General features: G+C 43.2%; 1 protein-coding gene across 4 annotated transcripts in view; it reads right to left on the bottom strand.

Moving 5' to 3' along the window:
- Positions 1 to 427: 427 nt before the first annotated feature.
- ARID2 (AT-rich interaction domain 2) overlaps positions 428 to 23393 on the bottom strand; it is a 163667-nt gene continuing 140701 nt past the window's right edge. For all 4 annotated transcript variants that reach the window (XM_069764477.1, XM_069764479.1, XM_069764478.1 and 1 more), the window contains exons 16-21: positions 11723 to 11880; positions 11323 to 11461; positions 8991 to 9076; positions 4914 to 5031; positions 3097 to 3188; positions 428 to 2032 (exon numbers count right to left, since the gene is read on the bottom strand). In XM_069764477.1, coding sequence (XP_069620578.1) covers positions 1888 to 2032; positions 3097 to 3188; positions 4914 to 5031; positions 8991 to 9076; positions 11323 to 11461; positions 11723 to 11880 — 738 coding nt within the window. In that variant the 3' untranslated portion in view covers positions 428 to 1887. The remainder of the gene's footprint in view (positions 2033 to 3096; positions 3189 to 4913; positions 5032 to 8990; positions 9077 to 11322; positions 11462 to 11722; positions 11881 to 23393) is intronic.

The following is a 23393-nucleotide window of genomic DNA, read 5'->3' as shown; positions in this document are numbered from 1 at the left end:
CCCCAACTTTTTATTTTCTCTTGCGGTAAATATACGAGTTTTAATTACGGATTTCCCCATAGATTTGACTGAGATAAGGAAAATCTGCAGATAAAAATAAGCATGTAATCCACCCCCAACATCATCAACAAAGAGTTATGAAAATAACAGGAAGTTCAAAACAAAGCAGTTTTATTTAAAACATGACATACTAAAAGGAGACAAAATGCAGCTGAAAAAAAGACCAAGATAAACATTAAAATAAAAAATGCAATGAGAAAATGCTAGTAAGCTAATTTAGCAAATTGGTTCAGAAATTCTGCAGCTTCAAAAACGCACCAAATACTCATCATGTAAACTTTGGTATAAAAGGTACAGTATACAACTGTTCAGAGGTTTCTCTGGTTGCCACCAACATGATACATATCCTTAAAATAAGAGGCCAGGAAATGTTCAGTCTTTTATTTAAAAACTATAAACAGTCACCAAAGTAAATAAAGCCATTCTATAACATAAACTGTTAGGTCTATATCTTTACTGCACATCCTACGGACACAGCAGAAATGGTGGTTGGGAATTTTTCCACATTTTTGGATGCTAATACAACAGGCAATAGGCAGTTATAAATGGATACACTTCACGCCAATGTGAGAAGGTGGGAAAGGAAAGACAAATTTAAAGACGTGAGCAGAATCTGAGCAGGAATGTGGTACAGTATTAAGAATGGAAGAATAATACAATAAAATTCCACACTATATTAAGATAGAAAAAGTAGTGAAGAAAATATCATACCTGCACATAATGCAAATATAACACAGGAGAAAACCTGTATAAAAATCCATGTATTTAAACCAATTTACAAATACAAAAAATTCTGTACAAGCTCTGAGCCTGCACCATGACAAACGTTTACAGTGGATATATGGTAGAGGGGAAACCAAAATACCTTCAAATAGTTTTTCTTCTACAAAAAATGACATGTGATATATTATTCCATACTCTTTCAGCCAGCAAATGAGTTCTACAAGGTGTATAATACAAATAATAAAATAAAAAAACGTGTATGGGTGGGGGAGGAAGGAGGGAGATCACAGTTCCACAAAACTGTTTCGACTTTACAGCATCAGTACCTTTTCTGAAGTATTTACATAGATTTAATGAACATTCATCCACTGCGTAGAATATATCACAATTAGTTACAATTGACAGGAAAGTTTAGAAAACTTTAGAACCTAGTTATAATGCTTCTAGGACACCACAGAATGCGTCTCTTCCAGTGGCATGGTGCTCTATTCACAGATATTTACAGGATCTATTCAGACTGGTAATTTTTCTTTTTATGATAATAAATACGTGAAAATATATTGGCTCAAGTAAGAAAACCAAGCTACTGATTTCTAAACAAAAACACACAATCCATAGCAAGAAATTGGTGGCACCCACCAATATCAAGGGGTTACAGGTGTGCTGACATTTTTTTTTCTTTTTTTTTTTATTCAAACCAGCTCAAACAGTTTTGTAAATATAAAAATGTGCTCCTTTTTGGATAAAGATAAAAATATTTAATGCTTCTATTTCATCTGCTCATGTAGGTTTTACAACGCTTCCAAGTATACTCCAATGTGGATGGTACTGACTTTTGAATGCACCAGTTTCCTTCAGGACTGATCAGGTGTGAAACACGCCCCGCAGACCGCTGGTTGGAAATCCCAATGGCCGCTACTTTCCGTCTTCTTACACAGAACAAAGGGATTCCGCTAGTGATCTGAGTGCGAGGCGTCCTCCCTGCCAACGTGGGAGGCGGTAACGCCATCTAGGATCTCCATTAAGACTTAGTGCCTCCTTCAGTAACAGTACGTGAAATGTTATGTGATTCCAACAGTCCTAGCTGCACACCGGGCTCCTCGCTCACTGTAGCATTTCACAGTCTGTTTCTTGTTCTGTACTATGAGCTGTGTTATTGAGTTCATAAAGGCATTTGGCAAGTGTAGAGGAAGCTTCCATACTACTAAGGGCTAGAACCGATAAGTGATTTTCATGTCTCTTTAATGATCTATGCAGAAACAAAAAGCCAAGGTAAAGATCATATAGTAATGCACACCCAATAGGAAAATTGCTACTCGGGACATTCTCACGTTTGTCAGAGCACCGGTGATGTACAATTAATACCAAACCACTGTAAGGCTATGTTCACAAATTGTGGGTTTTTAAGGCAAATTTTAAACTGCATTTTACAGTAACAGCAAAAGCTATGAGATTTCAGAAATCTCATGTAAACACATTGGGTTTTTTCCTGACTGAGGCTTCTTTCACACTAGCGTCGGGCTCGGCCCGTCACAGTGCGTTAGGCCAAGGTTACCGACGCTAGCGTTGTAAGCGCCGCACAACGGGTGCAGCGGATGCAGATTTTCATCGCATCCGCTGCCCCATTGTGAGGTGCGGGGAGGTGGGGGAGGAGTTCCGGCCGCGCATGCGCAGTCGGAAAAAGCGGTCCGTCGGCAGCAAAAAACATTACATGTAGCGTTTTTTTGTGCCGATGGTCCGCCACCAAAGCACGACGCATCCGTCGCACGACGGATGCGACGTGTGGCAATCCGTCGCAATGCGTCGTCAATACAAGTCTATGGGGAAAAAACGCATCCTGCAAGCACTTTTGCAGGATGCGTTTTTTCTGCAAAACGACGCATTGTGATGGATTGCAGTTAACGCTAGTGTGAAAGTAGCCTGACTTGGAAAACTACTGCCTTTTTGCAAACTGCAGAATGTCACTTTTTTCACCTGTTGATAGCAATGAGTAAGTGCAAAAACACATAAAAAATGCAAGTATCAGGTTTGGATGCATTTTTTGGTGCAAAAACCTTAAAGAAGTTACATCATTATTGGCCACTAAACTTTATCAGCATGCATAAGAGACAACAAAAACACAGCAAAGCCTACTTTCCATAAGCAGCTTCTTTATTGCCAAGAGAGCAGGTTTTGCCTTGAGAAAAAAAAAAACACAGCAAACACGCAACGTGTGAACATAGCCCACGCAGACTGCACATTGTAGTCACAGGATTACAAATCCAAAAATGTTTGGTGAACATTAGATTAAGAAATCATTGGTTTTGCACTTACCTACGACCACATTCTGAGTGTTTTGCAACATTTTTTAATATTAAGGCAGCTGTTAAACGGATGTGTTTTGTGATTGGTCCCTCTTTTTCATCCTTTACAGAAGAAAAAACAAGAACATTTCACCACATGATTTACAATAGACACCAGCATATTTAGCTAATTTACGATTATACTGGCCAACAAAAAATGTTCTTCAGCAATATTTTATGTGTTATGACTGCCAGTATAGCTCCCTGCACACAAAGCCAGATCTCCTGCCGAAAGTTAATGGTCACCAGGAGATTCTGTATCTGATACATAGGAACTTTGCCATGTAGCTGAGTGCTAAAACTTTAGGGTTTTTTTTTTTATTATTAATCTCTTACCGCTGCAGCCAGTTTTCATTTTGTCACCCAGCCTTTCAAGAGACATAACTTGTTTTTTTCCCCCATTGACATATACCAGAGAGAGTAAGACTTTACTATGGCACCTATTCACACTTTCATGACCAGAGCTTTTTTCAGTTTTGCGTTTTTCACTCCCCTTCACAGAGCCAGAACTTTTTTATTTTTCTGTCAATATGGCCATGTGAAGGCTTATTTTTTTGTGGGACGAGTTGTACGTTTGAACGACATCATTGGTTTTACCATGTCTTGTACTAGAAAACAAGAAAAAAAATTCCAAGTGCGGTGAAATTGCAAAAAAATGCAATCCCACAATTGTTTTTTGTTTGCTTTTTTTTTTTTTTTGCTAGGTTCACTAAATGCTAAAACTGACCTGCCATTATGATTCTCCAAGTCATTACAAGTTCATGGACGCTAAACATGTATAGGTTTTTGTTTTAAATCTGAGTGGTGAAAAAAAATTCCAACGTTTGCTTTAAAAAAAATGGTGCCTTTTTCCGATACCCGTAGCGTCTCCATTTTTCATGATCTCGGGTTGGGTGAGAACTTTTTTAATGATACCATTTTGGTGCAGATCCGTTCTTTTGATCACCCGTTATTGCATTTTAATGCATTGTCGTGGCGGTCAAAAAAACCTAATTCTGGCGTTTTGACTTTATCGCTACGCCGTTTAGCGATCAGGTAAATCCTTTTTTTAAATTATTTTTTTAATTGATAGATTGGGCAATTCTGAATGCAGCGATACCAAATATGTGTAGGTTTGATTTTTTTATTGTTTTATTTTGAATGGGGTGAAAGGGGGGTGATTTAAACTTTTATATTTTTTTCATATTTTAAAAAATTTTTTTTTAAATTTTGTCATGCTTCAATAGCCTCCATGGGAGACTAGGAGCTGTCACAACTCTATCGGCTCAGCTACATAGAGGCAATGCTCAGATCGCCCCTATGTAGTAGAATTACAGCATTGCTATGAGCGCCAACCACAGGGTGGCGCTCATAGCAAGCAGGTGTCAACATCATAAAGGTCTCAAACTTATGACAACCTTTGACACACTTCGTGCAGGAATGAATATGTCGCATGGATTTATGTCTTTTTACATCAATTAAGGAATTTGCACTTCAGACCATGTGGAGTCATCATAACAGAACATGGCCACAACTGTTTATCACTTATCACTCTCCCATAATGACAGTTCTGTGCTGTGTTGTGTATAAATATGTGATTCTTTAGAATTAGCTTTAGTCTGTGCCTGATGAAGAAACCTGTGTAGTTTGGACAGCTGCTATTTGTTACCATCTTTTCAGTTAGCCATTAAAAGGTATCAACCACTGAGGACTCACAATTCTAAATATTTTAGTATCTAAATGCACATTTAGCAAGTATACGAATGATCCCATCTGGCAAACATCCTTTAAGATAACAATTAAACATACTGTAAAGTCTCTAAAAACCAGGTTCCTTGATCCCCGCCTCAGTGCCATGAGGGCAGCACTTGGATGGTTCACAATCGCTTTTTGAGTTCGAGGGTTGGATGTCCCTGATGGGGTTTGTCTAGAGGGGAGAAAATAAATACTCCTTAAAATGTCAGCTCCTTATCTAAGACATTAAAGGGCCACTGTCACCCCCCTCCAGCCGTTATAAACTAAAAGAGCCACCTTGTGCAGCAGTAATGCTGCATTCTAACAAGGTGGCTCTTTTAGTTTTGTGTTCATGTATTACTAAAATAAAGCGCTTTTAAACTTTTCAAAAATACCTGTCTTTGTCCACGGAGGCGGGTCTGAAGCCTCCTCTGTGAAGAGCCCAAGATGCCGTCACTCATCTCTTCTGGGGTGCTGGTCGCCGCCCCCTGCGCGCTGTTCTTCTTAAATCCGGCGCCTGCGCATAATGCATAACACAGTGCGGGGCTGGGATTCAGTAACAGGGTGGCTGCACTGCCCGCACAGGTGCAGTCAGGAACCCGGCATCTGAGCCATGACTGCCAATTCTCAATGCGCCTGCCCCAGGCAGGCACGCATAGCGCAGGCGCCGGATTTAAGAAGAACAGCGTGCAGGGGGCGGCGACCATCGCCGCAGAAGAAATGAGTGACGGCAGTTGGGCGCTTCACAGAGGAGGCTTCAGACCCGCCTCCGTGGACAAAGATAAGTATTTTTGAAAAGTTTCAAAGCGCTTTATTTTAGCAATACATCAACAGAAAACTAAAAGAGCCACCTTGTTAGAATGCAGCATTACTGCTGCACAAGGTGGCTCTTTTAGTTTATAACGGCTGGAGGGGGTGACAGTGGCCCTTTAAATATCTACATGTGGCTACACAATTCATCCTACACTCAGATTGTGTGCCATAGACCATCTACTAGAAAACAAAACAGCAGTATTGGCAAGTCTTAATGTAGCTTGTATGAAGGCAAGAGAATATCTAACTTATTTACTATTACAAGGATCATCAGGAAATTACATCTTTGGTCCATAGGTTTGGAGCTATAGAAAATAAACACCTCAATACTGGTTGCTATATCATTACTGAACAGGCATGAATGGACCTTAAAGGGGTTGCTCATTACCATACAACACCTGCGTGAACAAATCAGGGCCCCAGAGAAAATAAAAACAACATATAGTAACCAGCCACAACAGTGTTGTTCAGTGATTCTGAAATGGCTATTCCTGGGGAGTCACATGACTGCTAAAGAAAATCAGCAGCTACTGATCAGCAGCAGCTCATTCATTATTATCAGGGCTGATGACAAAACGGTAAAAGCTGCAACTGATCAGCAGTAGCCGAATGGCTGCAGCATCCACTTGACACAACAATATTACACGATAACCCAGAAATAGCAGCTCCAGCATCACTGGAATAGCACGTCACGCCAGTCCTAGGAGGGCCAGGGCTGACACCACTGGAACGTCACTGGGACCTAAGGTGCGTATAGGCGTTGTAATTTTACTAGGGGAAAACATCGGGATTCAGGAGAAATTGGATGAGTACTGGACAACCCCTTTAAGCAGGGATTGCCCAGTGGTCGTCCTTTTCCTGGAGAACTCCTGAAAGGCTTGTCTAAACAAGCATTTAGTATTGTGAACAGTCAAAAAAATGACATATGACGTATAAGTGACATATAAGCTCCGCACCTCATAGAGCCCTTATGTCACTGACTTGGTTTCCGATGAGCTAAGAGTGCTGGAGACATGGCAGAAACACTCACTTTAATAATAAAGGAAGGTAGGGAAATGTGTTACGTGAGAAAGTAGCAGAAACTTATGCTTCCTCCTCTTACCAGGAGCTGTCGTATGTGACAAACATGACACATACATACATATTACACCGCTCAAAAAAAGGGAACACTTAAACAACAGAATATAACTCCAAGTAAATCAAATTTCTGAGAAATCAAACTGTCCACTCAGGAAGCAACACAGTTTGACAATCAATTTCACATGCTGTTGTGCAAATGGAATAGAAAACAGATGGAAATTATTGGCAATTATCAAGACACCACAGACCACATCTCAGTACCAATGCTTTCTGGCTGATGATTTGGTCACTTTTGAATGTTGGTTATGCTTTCATACTCGTGGTAACATGAGACGGACTCTACATCCCACACAAGTGGCTCAGGTAGTGCAGCTCATCCAGGATGGGATATCTATGTGAGCTGTGGCAAGGTTTGCTGTGTCTGTCAGCGTAGTGTCCAGAGGCTGGAGGCACTACCAGGAGACAGGCCAGTACACCAGGAGACATGGAGGGAGCCGTAGGAGGGCAACAATCCAGCAGCAGGACCGCTACCTCAGCCTTTGTACAAGGAGGAACAGGAGGAGCACTGCCAGAGCCCTGCAAAATGACCTCCAGCAGGCCACAAATGTGCATGTGTCTGCACAAACGGTTAGAAACTGACTCCATGAGGATGGTCTGAGTGCCCGACGTCCACAGATGGGGGTTGTGCTCACAGCCCAACACCGTGCAGGACGCTTGGCATTTGCCACAGAACACCAGGATTGCCAAATTCGCCACTGGTGCCCTGTGCTCTTCACAGATGAAAGCAGGTTCACACTGAGCACATGTGACAGACGTGACAGTCTGGAGACGCCGTTGAGAGCGATCTGCTGCCTGCAACACCCTTCAGCATGACCGGTTTGGCAGTGGGTCAGTAATGGTGTGGGGTGGCAAATCTTTGGAGAGCCGCACAGCCCTCCATGTGCTCGCCAGAGGTAGCTTGACTGCCATTAGGTACCGAGATGAGATCCTCAGACCCCTTGTGAGACCATATGCTGGTGTGGTTGGCCCTGGGTTCCTCCTAATGCAGTACAATGCCAGACCTCATGTGGCTGGAGTGTGTCAGCAGTTCCTGCAAGATGAAGGCATTGAAGCTATGGACCATTTCTCAGACCTGAATCCGATTGAACACATCTGGGACATCATGTCTCGCACCATCCACCAATGTCACGTTGCACCACCACCGCCTCATCAGGAACATGCCCATTAATTGTAGGGAGGTCATACAGGCACGTGGAGGCCACACACACTTCTGAGCATCATTTCCTTGTCTTGAGGCAATTTCACTGAAGTTGGATCAGCCTGTAACTTCATTTTCCGCTTTGATTTTGAGCATCATTCCAACTCCAGACCTCAATGGGATGTAGTTGTGATTAACATTGAAAATTTTTAGGCTTTATTGTTCAACACATTCCACTATAATGAATAAAGATTTGCAACTGGAATATTATATCTAGGATGTGGGGTCTTAGTGTTCCTTTTATTTTCTTGAGCAGTGTGTGTGTGTGTGTGTGTGTGTGTGTGTGTGTGTGTGTGTGTGTGTGTGTGTGTGTATATATATATATATATATATATATATATATATATTCTTTATTTTTATATAGTGCTAACATTCCACAGCGCTTTACACACACACACACACACACAATTGCAAAACGTATTATTATTGTAGAAATTGTTATTAGACCAAGATCTATTGTTTAAAACATTACTTTGTGGGAAAACCCCTTTAGGCTATGTGCACACGTTGCGGATTAGGCTTAGGAATTTCTGGTGTGGATTCTGCCTCTCCTGGCAGAAAACGCACCTGCGGATTTGTTGCGTTTTTTGTGCGGTTCCGCAGCGTTTTTGGTGCGTTTTTCTTGCGGATTTGCTGCGTTTTTTACCCCTGCGGTTTTCTATAATGGAATGGGTACAAAAACGCTGCAGATTCTCAAAAAAGAAGTGACATGCTACTTCTTTTAAACTGCAGCGTCTCCACAGCGGATTTTCCGCAAAGTGTGACCAGCATTTTTTTTTCCTCATTGATTTACATTGTACTGTAAATAAATTGCGGATCTGCAGCGTTTCTGCACCTCAAAAAACGCTGCGGATCCGCAGAGAAACCGCAATGTGTGCACATACCCTTAAGCAATAAAACAGAGGTTCAGAACATAGGAGACCTATAAAGTGTGCTTTGGAATTGTATGGCCAATTTACAATATTTGTGCTTTGGGCATGCAAGATATTTATTGTTCTTACTTAGTGGAAGTTTTTTGATTTCCAGCATGGGTCTGCTCTTCTTGTTTCAATCCAGCAAGGAGAGCTTCTCTTGAGCAATGTTTGTCCTGTAAGCACATCAGAATTATACAACTAATTCAAACACATAAAACAAAGCTTTCTGTGCATAAATCATCATTTTATGTTAAAAAACAGCTCTTTGCCTGCAACCCTAACAAACTAAAATTAAAACACTACTTAAACAGGGTAAAAACAGACAATTTATTGTTTCATTATGCAGATTACACAGGTCTGTGACCGTTTGATTATTTTCATCTAATTTCCATGTATTTTGGTGTGCTGAAAACGAAAAAAATATTGAAAAAAATACTAGACGTCAGATTTGCCACAAAATGCAAAATTCGCTCCAAATTTAGTATATTTTTCTCAATTTTTGGTATTTTTTTTTTATCTTAGGGTTTTGAAAGTCAAAATTACTATTAATTAATTCACATCAATGCAATGAAGATATACAAGATCCTGACTACAAACAAATCGTCGGACGAATGCTGAAAGCATTTCAAGGTTGCCTGATTAGTTTGAAAGTGCATTTCCTCCATTCCCACCTTGACAACTTTCCTGAAAATTTGAGAGTTGTGAGTGAAGAGCAAGGTGAACGATTCCACCAGGACAGTAAAGAGATGGAAAGAAGATACCAGGGAAGAATGAGCATTACACTGATGGTAGACTACTGTTGGACGCTTCAGAGAGACATTCCAGATGCTACTCACAAGCGTAAATATACCAAGAGAAGCCTCACAGGGAAGAAGAATCGATTTTAGTGTGTGTTAGTGAGCTCATTGCAGTTAAAAAATGATTTTCATGAAACATTTGTAATAAAAAATTAATTTTATGAGTCTATTTTCATTTATTTTGAGGTATTGTCTTATTTAACATAGTTACTTAAATTGTCAGAAAACGTGATGTCCTATGACAAAACAGAGGTCATTTTCGGATTCAGCGCACTTAAAAACAAAGATTACGTGAAATAACCAAAACCGCTCTTGAAAAAAGTTTTTTTGCAGACCTGTGTAATCAGCATGAATGAAAAGTGACTTAAAGTGATCAAGCTGCCAAGTCTAATGAACTGCAGTATAGCTCATTGATTCAAGATTCAAGATTCAAAGAAGCTTTATTGGCAGGACCAAATACACATCAGTTTTGCCAAAGCAAGTGTATAGAGGCAATAGGGATAGGGACTGTGGGGATGTTGGGTAGGAGCTGTAGGGGAGGTGGATGGGGCAGATCTAGGGTGGGGGCTATAATCCATGGCATAGGGGAGATGGATGGGGCAGGTCCATTGTGGGGGCTACAGTCCATGGCATAGGGGAGGTGGATGGGGGCAGATCAAGGGTTGGGGCTATAGTCCATGGCATAGGGGAGGTGGATGGGGCAGATCTAAGGTGGGGGCTATAATCCATGGCATAGGGGAGGTGGATGGGGCAGGTCCATTGTGGGGGCTATAGTCCATGGCATAGGGGAGGTGGATGGGGCAGATCCAGGGTGGGGGCTATAGTCCATGGCATAGGGGAGGTGGATGGGGCAGGTCCAGTTTGGGGGCTATAGTCCATGGCATAGGGGAGGTGGATGGACTATAGCCCCCAAACTGGACCTGCTCATTGCTTGATTCTTTAAAGGCTACCCGTCACAAGGTGTGACCAATATGAGATACGGCCATCACCTTTCAGGCCTGATATACAGCATTCTATAATGCTATAATCTGTAAGAGAAGAAAAAGAGCTTTTATTATACTCACCTGCAGGACAGTCAGGTCAGATGGATGTTGCTGGTCTTGGTCCGATTCCTCCCTTTTTAGGATCACTGCCCTCTTTCTTGCTTTGTGTGGATGACACGCTCCTATGTCATCCATAGTCTCCCCCGTCCTCGTGCTCCTGCACAGGTGTACTTTTATGCCCTGTTGAGGGCAGAGTAAAGTATTGCAGTGCGCAGGTGTCGGGAAAGATGAAAGAGCTCCGGCGCTTGTGCACTGAAGTACTTTACTCTGCCCTAGGGAAGAGTCATCCACACGAAGCAAGGATGGTGGTGATCATAAGATGGGACGCGCCGGACCAACAAGAGCGACACCCCTCCGACCAGACCGCTTCTCAGATGAGTATAATAAAATTTATTTTACTTCACTTGCAGGTCGGATTGGGGGCAGATATACAGCATTATAGAATGCTGTATATCAGGCATGAAAGGTGGTGACTTACCTAATGCTAAGTAACCTGGTGACCGGTTCACTTTAAGCCAGGTGAGCTCAGGTGACAGCTGTCTATGGTGTATGGCCACCTTTAGCCATACAGTAACTTACCTGTAAGTGAGTAATAAAAGAAAACCTCTGTCTCTGAAAGGGTTCACAACCTTCCCACAGGCACTGCCCAGGATATGCATCTTTACTACCATGCTCTGTTGCAGCATGGTAGAACACTTGGGACGGAGTTTCAAACCACCTTATAAAAAGCAGGGGAAAAAATATTACTCAAAAATTACAAAAATGTTCAAAATATACTTGTAATCTGCTAGCTGTAAACAGTTGGTACATTATAGGCTGACTGAAGACTCTTTCTCAATATCTGACTTCTGGAAACCCCCGTATAAAATTACAATGTCCATAAGATGTGGAAGCATTTAATAGGTATATACGTGATAAATAAAAAAAAAGATTAAGAAGCACATTGCTGAATGTGAACCTCATTTCATAACCCTCATACCTTTTGCACGATTGCCACAGGCACATGAAGTTTTGTCCTGGTTTTTTCGTTTGTTCTGCAGGGTGACTTAATGTTGTGGTAGTAGGGTAAGGTGAGGGCTGAGAACCAACTATATGGCCGTGAACTTGTAATGCTGGTAGTGCCGTTACTGGAGTCGTCTGAAGATTTGAAAAATATTTATTGTTATGTATAATCAACATCATCAAATCTTTGCATGGCACAAAACATATCCAATTTATTCTACAAGCAAACCTAGTCAAACGCAATCCATTTTATTACACATGCGTAGAGAGTTAGGAATACTGACAGTATATCAGAAAAGAAAGTATGGCACTCACCCCTGGAGATGCTGTGATGAAGTCCTTTATTTGCTACGAACAGCAATCAGGTACTACGGCCGTTTCGCGCAGGGCGCTTCAACGGGTCCTGGACCCGTTGAAGCGCCCTGCGCGAAACGGCCGTAGTCCTTACCGGTTCCCCGCACCCTCTCCTGTTCACGTCCTGCCGCCTCTCCATATGTACCTGATTGCTGTTCGTAGCAAATAAAGGACTTCATCACAGCATCTCCAGGGGTGAGTGCCATACTTTCTTTTCTGATATACTGTCAGTGAAGCCTTGGGTCCTCTGTGGATTTTTCTGTGAGCACCACCCCGAGCTGTTTTTTCTGGACAGTGTTGCAGCCGCCGCTGCCGCCGCTTTTCCACACACCTGTGAAGAGTTGTGATTCTAGTGCCGCATGGCTACCATTCTTTGGTTTGGTTAGAGTTAGGAATACATTTCTACAGTTCAAAGAAGACGATCCATAATGTACAGTACATTGTCTCAGTTAAACGGCAATCCTACAATTGAAAGTTAGCCCTTATCCACAGTTCGAGAATAATTCTATGATCGCTGGGGTCTGACTGCATGGACACACACCGACAAATCCCAAAATCACACACTATCTGCAATTTTCTCTTACATATTTATCAAATTTCTAGCTTTAGGCTATATGCACACGTTCAGGTTTTTTCACGCTAAAAACGCTATAAAAACTCATTAAAAACGCATACATTATGCATCCTATCATTTAGAATGCATTCTGCATGTTTTGCGCACATGATGCGTTTTTTTTCCACGAAAAAAAATGCATCGCGATAAAAAAAAAAGCAGCATGTTCATTAATTTTGCAGATTTTCTGCGTTTTTCCCGCTATTCTATGCATTTGGGAAAAACGCACAAAAAATGCACCAAAAATGCATGAAATAAAGTGAAAAAACCGCATGCGGATTTCTGGCAGAAATGTCCGTTTTTTGTCAGGAAAATTTCTGCAAGAAATCCTGACGTGTGCACATACCCTTAAACTATGGACTGGTATACCCTTAAACCAGACAGACATATTAGACTAACGTTATTATACATTTCCCACATGTGTACTTTATGTCAGCATCATTTTTGAAATGTTATTTTATTTTGTAGGATGTTAGAAGAATTAACATTTTAGCAGCAATTTATTTTCTCAAGGAAATTGACAAAAAACAGACCTATTCAGTTTACAAAGAACTTTGAGGGACCTATATATTGGAAAATCCTCCAAAGGGTTAGCATTTTAAAAATTGAACCACTCAAGTCATTCAAAACTTCTGTCAGGAAGATTATTAGCCCTTCAAATATTTCACAAGAATTTAACAAAAAATTTTTTTTTTTTTTTTAAACTAAAATATTTACTTAGTCTTGGGTTGACATAGGATCCATAGGCAATCCATCAACAATCACAGGGTGTGGTAAGGAGGTTGAAGAGAGTGCCCGTTCGCTCTGTTAACCACTTAGATGACGCTATTGACAGAGGCATACAGTGATTTAAATGGCCATGATCCAAGCTATTACAGATAGCAGCCAATGCAACCGCGTGACAGCTATAATATAAAGTTGTTATCCGCTGTATTTTCACCTGTCAAGGGGTATGCTGTTTACTTATTTCTAAGCACCTTAAAAACAGGATTTTTGGTTACCATAAAATCTGTTTCTCTGAGCCTTCATTGGGGGACACAGGAAACCATGGGTGTGTGCTGCTGCCACTAGGAGGCTGACACTATGCACAAAAAAAGTTAGCTCCTCCTCTGCAGTGTACACTCCACTCCACTAGGTTAATCACATAGTGAGAAAGCAGTAGGAGAAGCAACATGTAAAAAAGAAAGAAAACAGACAAACTGTAACAATATAATACAGTAAGGTTACTTTCACACATCAGTTTTTTGCAGTCAGGCACAATCCGGCGAATTTTAGAAAAACGGATGCGGCGCAAATTGTGAAAAACTGATGCGACAGATCCCTTTTTTTTCACCCCAGGATAGAGTTTGGACTTCCTGTTCCGGGGAGAGGGGGAGAACTAGAACGGAAAATTCAGGATTTGTGTAAAAACAGAACAGATTCGGTCGCCGGATACGATCATTTCACCTCATGTTTTGTACCTTTTTTCGCTGGATCCATTGCTGGCCGTTTTTTCGCTGGCCAGAAAAACGTTCCTATGTTTGTTTTCTCCAGCCACCGGAAAACAAATTTTAGATGGATCCGGCAAAAAACAGATGAAACATGAGGTCATCTGTCTCAATCCGGTGCGAATACAAGTCTATGAGAAAAAAACGTATCCGGCGGCAACTTTTGCCGGATCCGTTTTTTTCAAAATTTGCCGGATTGTGCCTGACGGCAAAAAAACGATGTGTGAAAGTAGCCTAAGGGTATGTGTCCATGTTCAGGATTGCATCAGGATTTGGTCAGGATTTTATGCAGGTAAAATCCTGACCAAATCTGCACCTGAGGTCACTGGCAGGTCACCTGCGCTGTCCTTGCGTTTTTCTGCAATGTAAGGACATGCTGCGCTCCTAAAAGACGCGCCGCATGTGCGTTTTCGCGGGTCTGCCGCATGCGTCTTTTAAAGCATAGTGGAGACGGGATTTCATGAAATCCCCTCCACTATGCTGTAACATCTGGACGCTGAGGCTCAACGCAGCGTCAAAAACGCAGCGTTTCCTGAACGTGGAAACATACCCTAAGGGTGTTGTGTCCCTCAATGAAGGCTACGAGAAACAGATTTTACGGTGAGTAACCAAAAATTCTGTTTTCCCTATCGCTTCATTGAGGGACACGGGAAACCATGTGAAGTACTAAAGCAGTCCAAGGCGAGGGAACAGCAGAAAACTCCATTCAAGCAGGAGAACGCACCACTACCATCTGCAAGATCCTTCTACCTAGGTTGGCGTACTTCGAAGCGTAGGTATGGACCCTGAAAAAATTGTTTAACATGTGGATGGAGGACTGGTTGGTGCTCTGCAAAGATGTAGGGTGGAGGTCCTATGTGTACTGCCAGTAGGAACCCACTGCCAGGGTAGAGTGTGCCTTAAACCCAGGAGAAGGCGCTCTGCTCTGACCTCACACGCATCCCAATTGCCGTCTGGATCCAGTGAGCAATCGTTGACATGGAGGTCGGAAGGCCTCTATGCGCACCCTCAGGAAAGACAAAGAAAGAGTCTGTCTTCCAAAAGGGGGGCGGCCTGAGCCAGGTAGACGCACATCGCCCTGACCATGTCTATCCTGATGAGAGAATGCTACGGAGGACGAGTCAGAGCCAAATGAAAGGGAAGGGAGGATAATATCCTCATTTAGTTGAAAGTGGAACACCAGTGGGTAAGGAAAGAAGGCATTAGGTTGCAAGCCACCTTACCCTGGTAAAAAAAAAAGCTAGCAAAAAGGGAGGCGACAGAAAAGAGCCACCAACTCCGAGACACCTAATGGAGGTGATGGCCACAAGAAACATTACCATCCAAGACAGAGACTTCTCGAAGTAGCTCAAAATGCGAATTCCTAAGGGCCTCCAGGACTAGATGAGGTCAACGGAGTCCAGAGGAGTCTGATACAGGGGCATGGCATGCGTCACCAAGAATTCTGGTGACAGATCGGTCCTTGGGAAAAAAAGATTTGGTCTGACTGGGAGCCTACAGGGGGTGTCCGCAAAAAGACTGACGACTTTTGTGAAACAAGACCTCCTGGGCCAATCCGATGCTAAATGAGAAGCCGGCACCCCTTGAAAAACGAAATTCGAGAATGAAGGACGGAGCCATGATGAGAATGTTGGCGAGGTAAAGGGAAGGTGACAAACTGAAAATGGTCCTGCCAACCGCAAAACGCAGGAGTCTCTGATGCCCTGAAGAAATAAGGACATGGACAAAAGCTTCCATGGAGAACAATAAGTCCTGCGGTTCCAAGGAAGCAATTGCTGAAGGAAGAAACTTCATCCTGAAATGATAAAGATGGACTCCTTTGTTAAGTAATCTAAGATCTAGGATGAGTCATGCAGAGGAAACTCTAACAGGACTGGTCCGGGGGTGGGGGGTGGTTGATGTGGGGTCTACCCTGCGCGTCACGGAATCGCACGGAGGAGGGGAAACGCCCTGAGGATTTAAAGGAAACCTTTTCCCTAACCTGGAGAGCATGTGGCATGTACCAAAACTCACACATCAAAAGGAGACCGGCAAGGTTTGGCCTGAGAAAGGAGAGAGCTCGCCTCTCCAGTGGCCTCAATATTTTGGTCCAACTTGGAGCCCTGGAAAGGCAAGCTGGTCAGAGACTTCTTTGAAGATAAGTCCGCCTGCCACTCAAGCCAAATGGTCCTTCAGATGGCCACTATATTGCTGTACGCCTGAGCAGCACATGAAGCAGCATCCAGGGAGGTTGATACCATGTACTTTCCTGCATGAGCAATTCGGTCTGAGAGGTTGGCCAATTCCTCTGGTTAGGCTCCAGAAAGAATGCCCTGACCGAGCTGCTTAACCCATGCCGCTATAGACTTTGCCACCCAGGGGGAGGCAAAGGCAGAACATGATGTAGAGGCGGCCGCTTCAAAGGCTGACCTGGAAAAGGACTCTATGAGCCTGTCATTGGAGTCCTTGAGAGATGCTACATCCGGAAAAGGACCATATTGGTGGACAATCTATAAACCGGAAGGTCCACAGTCGGCGAAGTGGTCCAGTTCGCAGTGAGCTCAGGGGAGAAAGGATATAGGATGCAAAGGCGTTTCTCTCTTTAGCGCCCTGTTCCTTGGAAAGTACCTTCTCAAATTCTCTATGACGGGCAAAGACCTTAGGAGCTGGTCTCAACAAAACCGAATGTTCTGCAGGTTCAGTAGCAGTATCCTTAAAGGGAACCTGTCACCAGGTATGGCCGATACAAGTTACGGCCACCCCCTTTCAGGGCTTATTTACAGATTTCTATAATGCTGTATGTAAGCCCCCAATCCGACTTGTAAGAGAAGAAAAATAGGCTCCCTGGAATCGCGCTCCTGCGCAGGTGTACTTATCTGCCCTGTTGAGGGCAGAGCAAAGTACTGCAGAGCGCAGGGAAAGGTCAGAGAGGCCCAGCGCCTGTGCACTGCAGGACTTTGCTCTGCCCTCAACAGGGCAGATAAGGATGCCTGTGCAGGAGCGCGATTCCGGGGAGCCTGTGTGGAAGATGCAGGGATGCTTCATCCACATGAAGCAAGCAGGAGGACAGCATCGCAAGAAGGTGGGAGACGCTGGACCAAGACCAGCGACACCCATCAGACCAGACCGCCCCCAGGTGAGTATAATAAAAGCTATTTTTCTTCTCTTACAGGTCGGATCGGGTGCTTGTATACTGTTGCTTCAGTATTTCCACATAATCTTTCTTTTCTCATGAAGCCATGTATTTTATGAAGTGCACCACTCTCTCCTGCAGCAAAACTACCCCACAACATGATGCTGCCACCGTGTTTCACAGTTGGGATGGTGGTCTAAGGGTATGTTCCCGCGGTCAGTAAACGCAGCGAGTTGGACACTGGGTACATCCACAGCGTCCAACCAACAGCGGCCAGATGTTACAGTATAGTGGCTGGGATTTCAAGAAATCCCATGCTCACTATGCGTGCACTTTCACCAGCGGAGATGGACATGCGGCATGTCTTTCCAGACCACAGCATGTCTATTTATCATGCAGAGATGCTCAGTCTCAGATGTTGAAAAAAGCTTCCAAACACATGACATCATCATATGGGAAGTCTAGAAATGTTCTTAAAGCATAGTAATCTTAGTGTTTGTAAACTTTTGACTTTGCAGTAAGTAATAAAAATGCTTTAAAACATTCTCTCTCATTATTCTGGCATTTGTCAAATAACCTACAGACCGTGTCAGGCCGGAGCTGTTATACTGAATACAATGATACCCAGGTTGATGAAATCCGTCTTGTGGTTGTTGTTTAATCTTTTTAATTTAACTTAATGGGATTCTGGTGCTCTGGAGGCAGCCTGTGGGGGGTCTTTATGTGGTGCTCTGCTTACATATTCATCTGTATGGCTTATGACAGACAGGTCACTGATTCATCACTGACCTGCCCCCTATTTTACATACTGTATAGAATATGTTTAAAAAAAAATGCCCGAGTTGCAGCATGATCACATCCATTTAATTATATTAAATGGATGTCCATTTAATTATATTATTTGGTGATATACATTTCATTTAATTATATTAAATGGATGTCCATTTAATTATATTATTTGGTGATATACATTTCTTTCGAAAAAAAATATACATATCTCTCTCAAAATGGTGATACGATAGATGCTACCGGGGAGGCGTTACCAGCGCCATTTTGCTAGAAGAAAAAAATACATATATTTGTCTCCATCAAGATAGCACCGGCGACACCTGTGCAGTGACATCTATCGGATCTCACCAATAGATGCTACTGCGCAGGCGCGGCTGGGTCATTTTGAGAAAGATTTTTTTTTTCTGAATAAATGTATATGATTAAAGGGCCACTGTCACCCCCTCCAGCCGTTATAAACTAAAAGAGCCACCTTGTGCAGCAGTAAAGCTGCATTCTACCAAGGTGGCTCTTTTAGTTTTTGTTGCTGTTATTCCCGAAATAAAGGTATTTATAATTTTGCCCAAATACCTTTCTTTAGACCTGGAGGCAGGTCTGAACCCCCCCTCTTTAAAGCGCCCAACTGCAGTCACTCATATCTTCTGGGGCGCTGGTTGCTGCCCCCTCAGCGCTGTTTTTCTCTGAAATCCGGCGCCTGCGCTGTTCTCTTCTGCCTGGGGCAGGTGCAGTGAGCTCTGGCCGTCTGACCTCACCTGCTGGGTTGCAGACTGCGCCTGTGCGGGCAGTGAGGCCACCCAGCTACTGAATCCCAGCCCCGCAGTGTGTTATGCATTATGCACAGTGCGGGGCTGGGATTCATTACCAGCGCCCCTGAAGATATGACTGGAGGGGGTGACAGTGTCCCTTTAAATAAAACAAGTTAAAGCATATTATACATGTGATCATGCTGCAGTGCAGGCGCAGCCACCTGTCTGTTGAATGTGATATTTTTTTTCAATTCATATAATATTCAGTATGTAAAATAGGGGGAGGTCACTAAGGGATCAGAGACCTGTCCTAAGCCATCAGTATGAATATCCCAGCAGAGCACCACATGAAGACCCCCACTGCCCCCCCCCCCCCCCCCACCGTTGTCCACCCTGTAGCATGAGAATTTCATTAACTGAAAATAAAGATTACACAACAGGACGGATTTAATCACCCAGGTATCATTTTAATCAGTATAATGGCGCCGACCTGACACTCTCTGTAGGTTTCTCAGCACATTCGTGCTGACAGGTTCCCTTTGAATTCTGCAGTCCAATTAGAAAAGGGGAAAAAAAAATGCTGATACCAGCAATCCTGGCACTCGTGTGACACCGTTATGTCATGTGAATGCTGCTAGCAAAGTCACGCGAGCGCAGAGAGACTGGCACTGTGCGTATGAAAAGAGTAGAAGCATTCTTTATTTTACTAATTTGACTACAGCTATTTTTTCTTTTTAACAAGGGAATGTCCGGGTAGCCGACAACCCCTTTATTGAAAAACACATTTACGAGATGTAGTTCAACCATAAATATTGTGTGTAACCCTGCATATATTACAATGAGCTTCTCCAAGAATAGTGAAGATTAATTAAAGGAAAGATCATTATAAACTCTTAATACATCCAAGTATTTACTTGTAACATAAAGGTATTATGTATACCCCTTTTCACATGTACAGCGCCATGGAATAAATGGTGCTATAATAATAATAATAATAATAATAATAATAATAATAATAATAATGTAATACTGGAGCTACTGGGGTGCTGAGGTAAGAATAGGCTGCCCACACATTTGCCGACGGTCCTTCTGAACTAATACTGGAGTTGGCAAGTGTTGAAGAAGCTGCTCACACTCCTGTCCACCATGTCTTTGTGATCTAATACTGGAGTAACAAGGGGTACTGTGGTAAGAAGAAGCTGCTCACACTGTTGTCCACCATGTGTTTGTGATCTAATACTGGAGTAACAAGGGGTACTGTGGTAAGAAGAAGCTGCTCACACAGCTGTCCACCATGTCTTTGTGATCTAATACTGGAGTAACAAGGGGTACTGTGGTAAGAAGAGGCTGCTCACACTGCTGTCCAACATGTCTTTGTGATCTAATACTGCAGTAACAAGGGGTACTGTGGTAAGAAGCTGCTCACACTGCTGTCCACCATGTCTTTGTGATCTAACACTGGAGTAACAAGGGGTACTGTGGTAAGAAGAAGCTGCTCACACAGCTGTCCACCATGTCTTTGTGATCTAATACTGGAGTAACAAGGGGTACTGTGGTAAGAAGAGGCTGCTCACACTGCTGTCCAACATGTCTTTGTGATCTAATACTGCAGTAACAAGGGGTACTGTGGTAAGAAGCTGCTCACACTGCTGTCCACCATGTCTTTGTGATCTAACACTGGAGTAACAAGGGGTACTGTGGTAAGAAGAAGCTGCTCACACTGCTGTCCACCATGTCTTTGTGATCTAACACTGGAGTAACAAGGGGTACTGTGGTAAGAAGAAGCTGCTCACACTGCTGTCCACCATGTCTTTGTGATCTAATACTGGAGTAACAAGGGGTACTGTGGTAAAAAGAAGCTGCTCACACTGCTGTCCACCATGTCTTTGTGATCTAACACTGGAGTAACAAGGGGTACTGTGGTAAGAAGAAGCTGCTCACACTGCTGTCCACCCAGTCTTTCTGATCTAGTACTAACAATACCAGAAGTGCTGAAGGAAGAAAGTGCTCATTCTGCCTTAATGAATGAAGAGTGGTTGCTGTGACCTAGAGATAACTTGACAGTACGAAGTTTAGGTTAAAGGGATATTCCCATCTCCAAATCATACCCCAATAAGTAGATGTAATTATATTCGAAAATACCTTCAACTAAAAATGTAGCATAGCTCTTCTGATAAGCTATGTCACTTACCCCATGTACAGGACATTTCAGTAGAGTAACTATGGATATCTAATCTAATGCCCTGTACGTAGGTAAATTACATAGTGATTCAGAGGAACTAAACTAAATTTCTAATTGGAGTTACTTGTTAATATTTTTATTACTACACCTACTACATATTTTGGACTGGATCTTGGATTATCCCTTCAAGAGTCCAATCTACAGCAGCAGAATTTCCGACTGCACATGCTCACTGGTACCTGCCCTATTAACATTCTTAGACAGATTTCTGTTACTGTAACGCTACTTTCACACTTGTGTTTTTCAGCTTCCGTCACAATCCGTTGTTTTTTGAGAATGCAGGATCCTGCAAAAAAATTTGCAGGATTCTGCATTTTCCCATAGACTTGTATTAGCGACGGATTGCCATCCGTCATGCACTGGATGCGTCGTGTTTTGGCGGACCGTCGGCATGAAAAAACATTCAATGTAACATTTTTTTCGTACGTCGGAACTCCACCCCCTCCTCCCCGGGACTTTACAATGGGCAGCGGATGCATTGAAAAACTGCATCCACTGCCCACTTTGTGCCAAATTTGCACAACGTCCGTCGGTACGTTGTGCCGACGCTTTGCGACGGCCGCGTACCCACGCCAGTGTGAAAGTAGCCTTAGGCTATGTTCAAACGTTGCATTTTTGTATATTTCTAAAAAGTTTTTATGCAAATTTTGAGCTGTGTTTTATCACAGCAAAGTCTATGAGATTTCAAAAATCTCATGCACACACATTGTTTTTTTTTCCTGATTTGTCAAAGAGCTGCGATGTTGCAAAATGCAGCATGTCACTTCCAGCATTTTTTCAACATTTTTCATTAAAATGGGTAGAGCAAAAAATGCTGAACAAACGCTGTAAAAAAGCACAGGTATCCGGTTGAATCAGATTAATTTTTTATGCACTAAACTTGGATCAGCATGCACAAAAGATAAATGTACCCAGACAAAAATGCAGAATTAAAAAAAAAAAAAAAAACCCGCAGCAAACGCTCAGCTAAACCTGTTTTTTTTTTTTAACATTGCATCTTTACTCCCAAAACAGTAGGTTTTGCCTGTGGAAAAATGCATCAAAAACACATTGTGTGAACATAGTCTAACAAGAAGGCTGCCATTTTAAAGGGAACCGGTCACCCCCAAAATCAAAGGTGAGCTAAGCCCACCGGCATCAGGGGCTTATCTACAGCATTCTGTAATCCTGTAGATAAGCCCCCGATGTATCCTGAAATATGAGAAAAAGAGTTTAGATTATACTCACCCAGGGGCATTCCCGCTGCGGTGGGCGTCGCGGTCCGGGGCCTCCTATCTTCATAGGATGACGAACTTTGTCTGCCCTATTGAGGGGAGAGCAAAGTATTGCAGTGCGCAGGTGCCAGGAAAGGTCAGAGAGGCCTGGCACCTGCGCACTGCATTACTTTGCAGTACTTTGCTCTGCCCTCAACAGGTCAGACAAAGTACGCCTGCACCGCGGCAGGAAAACAAGAGGACGTCATCCTATGAAGATAGAAGGCCCCGGACCGGACCGCGACGCCCATCAGACCGGACTGCCCACGTGAGTATACCATAACCTCTTTTTCTTACCTTTCAGGATACATCGGGGGCTTATCTACAGCATTTTGTAGGGGCTTATCTACAGCATTACAAAATGCTGTAGATAAGCCCCTGATGCCGGTGGGCTTAGCTCACCTTTGATTTTGGGGGTGACAGGTTCCCTTTAACTCTAAAGCAAGTAATAACTAGTTAAATGCCGCTGTCAAACTCTGACTGCGGCATTTAACAAGCGCTTCCGGAAATCCAGCCGGAAATGCACTCATCGCTGACCCCCGTCTAGTGATCGGGGGTCAGCGGTGCATCAGCATTGACAACCAGAGATCTCTTTGAGACCTCTATGGTTATTGATGCCAGATTGCTCTGAGCGCCACCCTGTGGTCGGCGCTCATTGCAATGCTATAATTCAGCTACATAGGGGCGATCTGATTATCGCCCCTATGTAGCAGAGCCTATCAGGCTATGCCAGCTTCTAGCCTCCCATGGAGGCTATTGAAGCCTGGCAAAAGCAAAAAAAAAAAAAAAAAAAATGAATCCCTTCACGACATGCGTCGTACTAGTACTGCGCATGTTGTGTCTCCCCCTTTGATGCGGGCTCCGGCGCTGAGCCCACATCAAAGTCACGACATGTCAGCTGTTTTGTACAGCTCACATGTGTGCGCAATAGCGGCAGGTGGAATCGACATCCACCCACCGCTATTAACTAGTTCAATGCCGCAGTCAAACGCTGACAGCGGCATTTAACTACCGCTTCCGGCCATCGGGCCGGAAATGAGAGCATCGCCGAC

The sequence above is a fragment of the Ranitomeya imitator genome, chromosome 4 (assembly GCF_032444005.1).
Source record: "Ranitomeya imitator isolate aRanImi1 chromosome 4, aRanImi1.pri, whole genome shotgun sequence".
Classification (NCBI taxonomy): Eukaryota; Metazoa; Chordata; class Amphibia; order Anura; family Dendrobatidae; genus Ranitomeya; species Ranitomeya imitator.
Note: the sequence above shows the minus strand (reverse complement) of the source record. Positions and strands in the feature narration are given on the sequence as shown.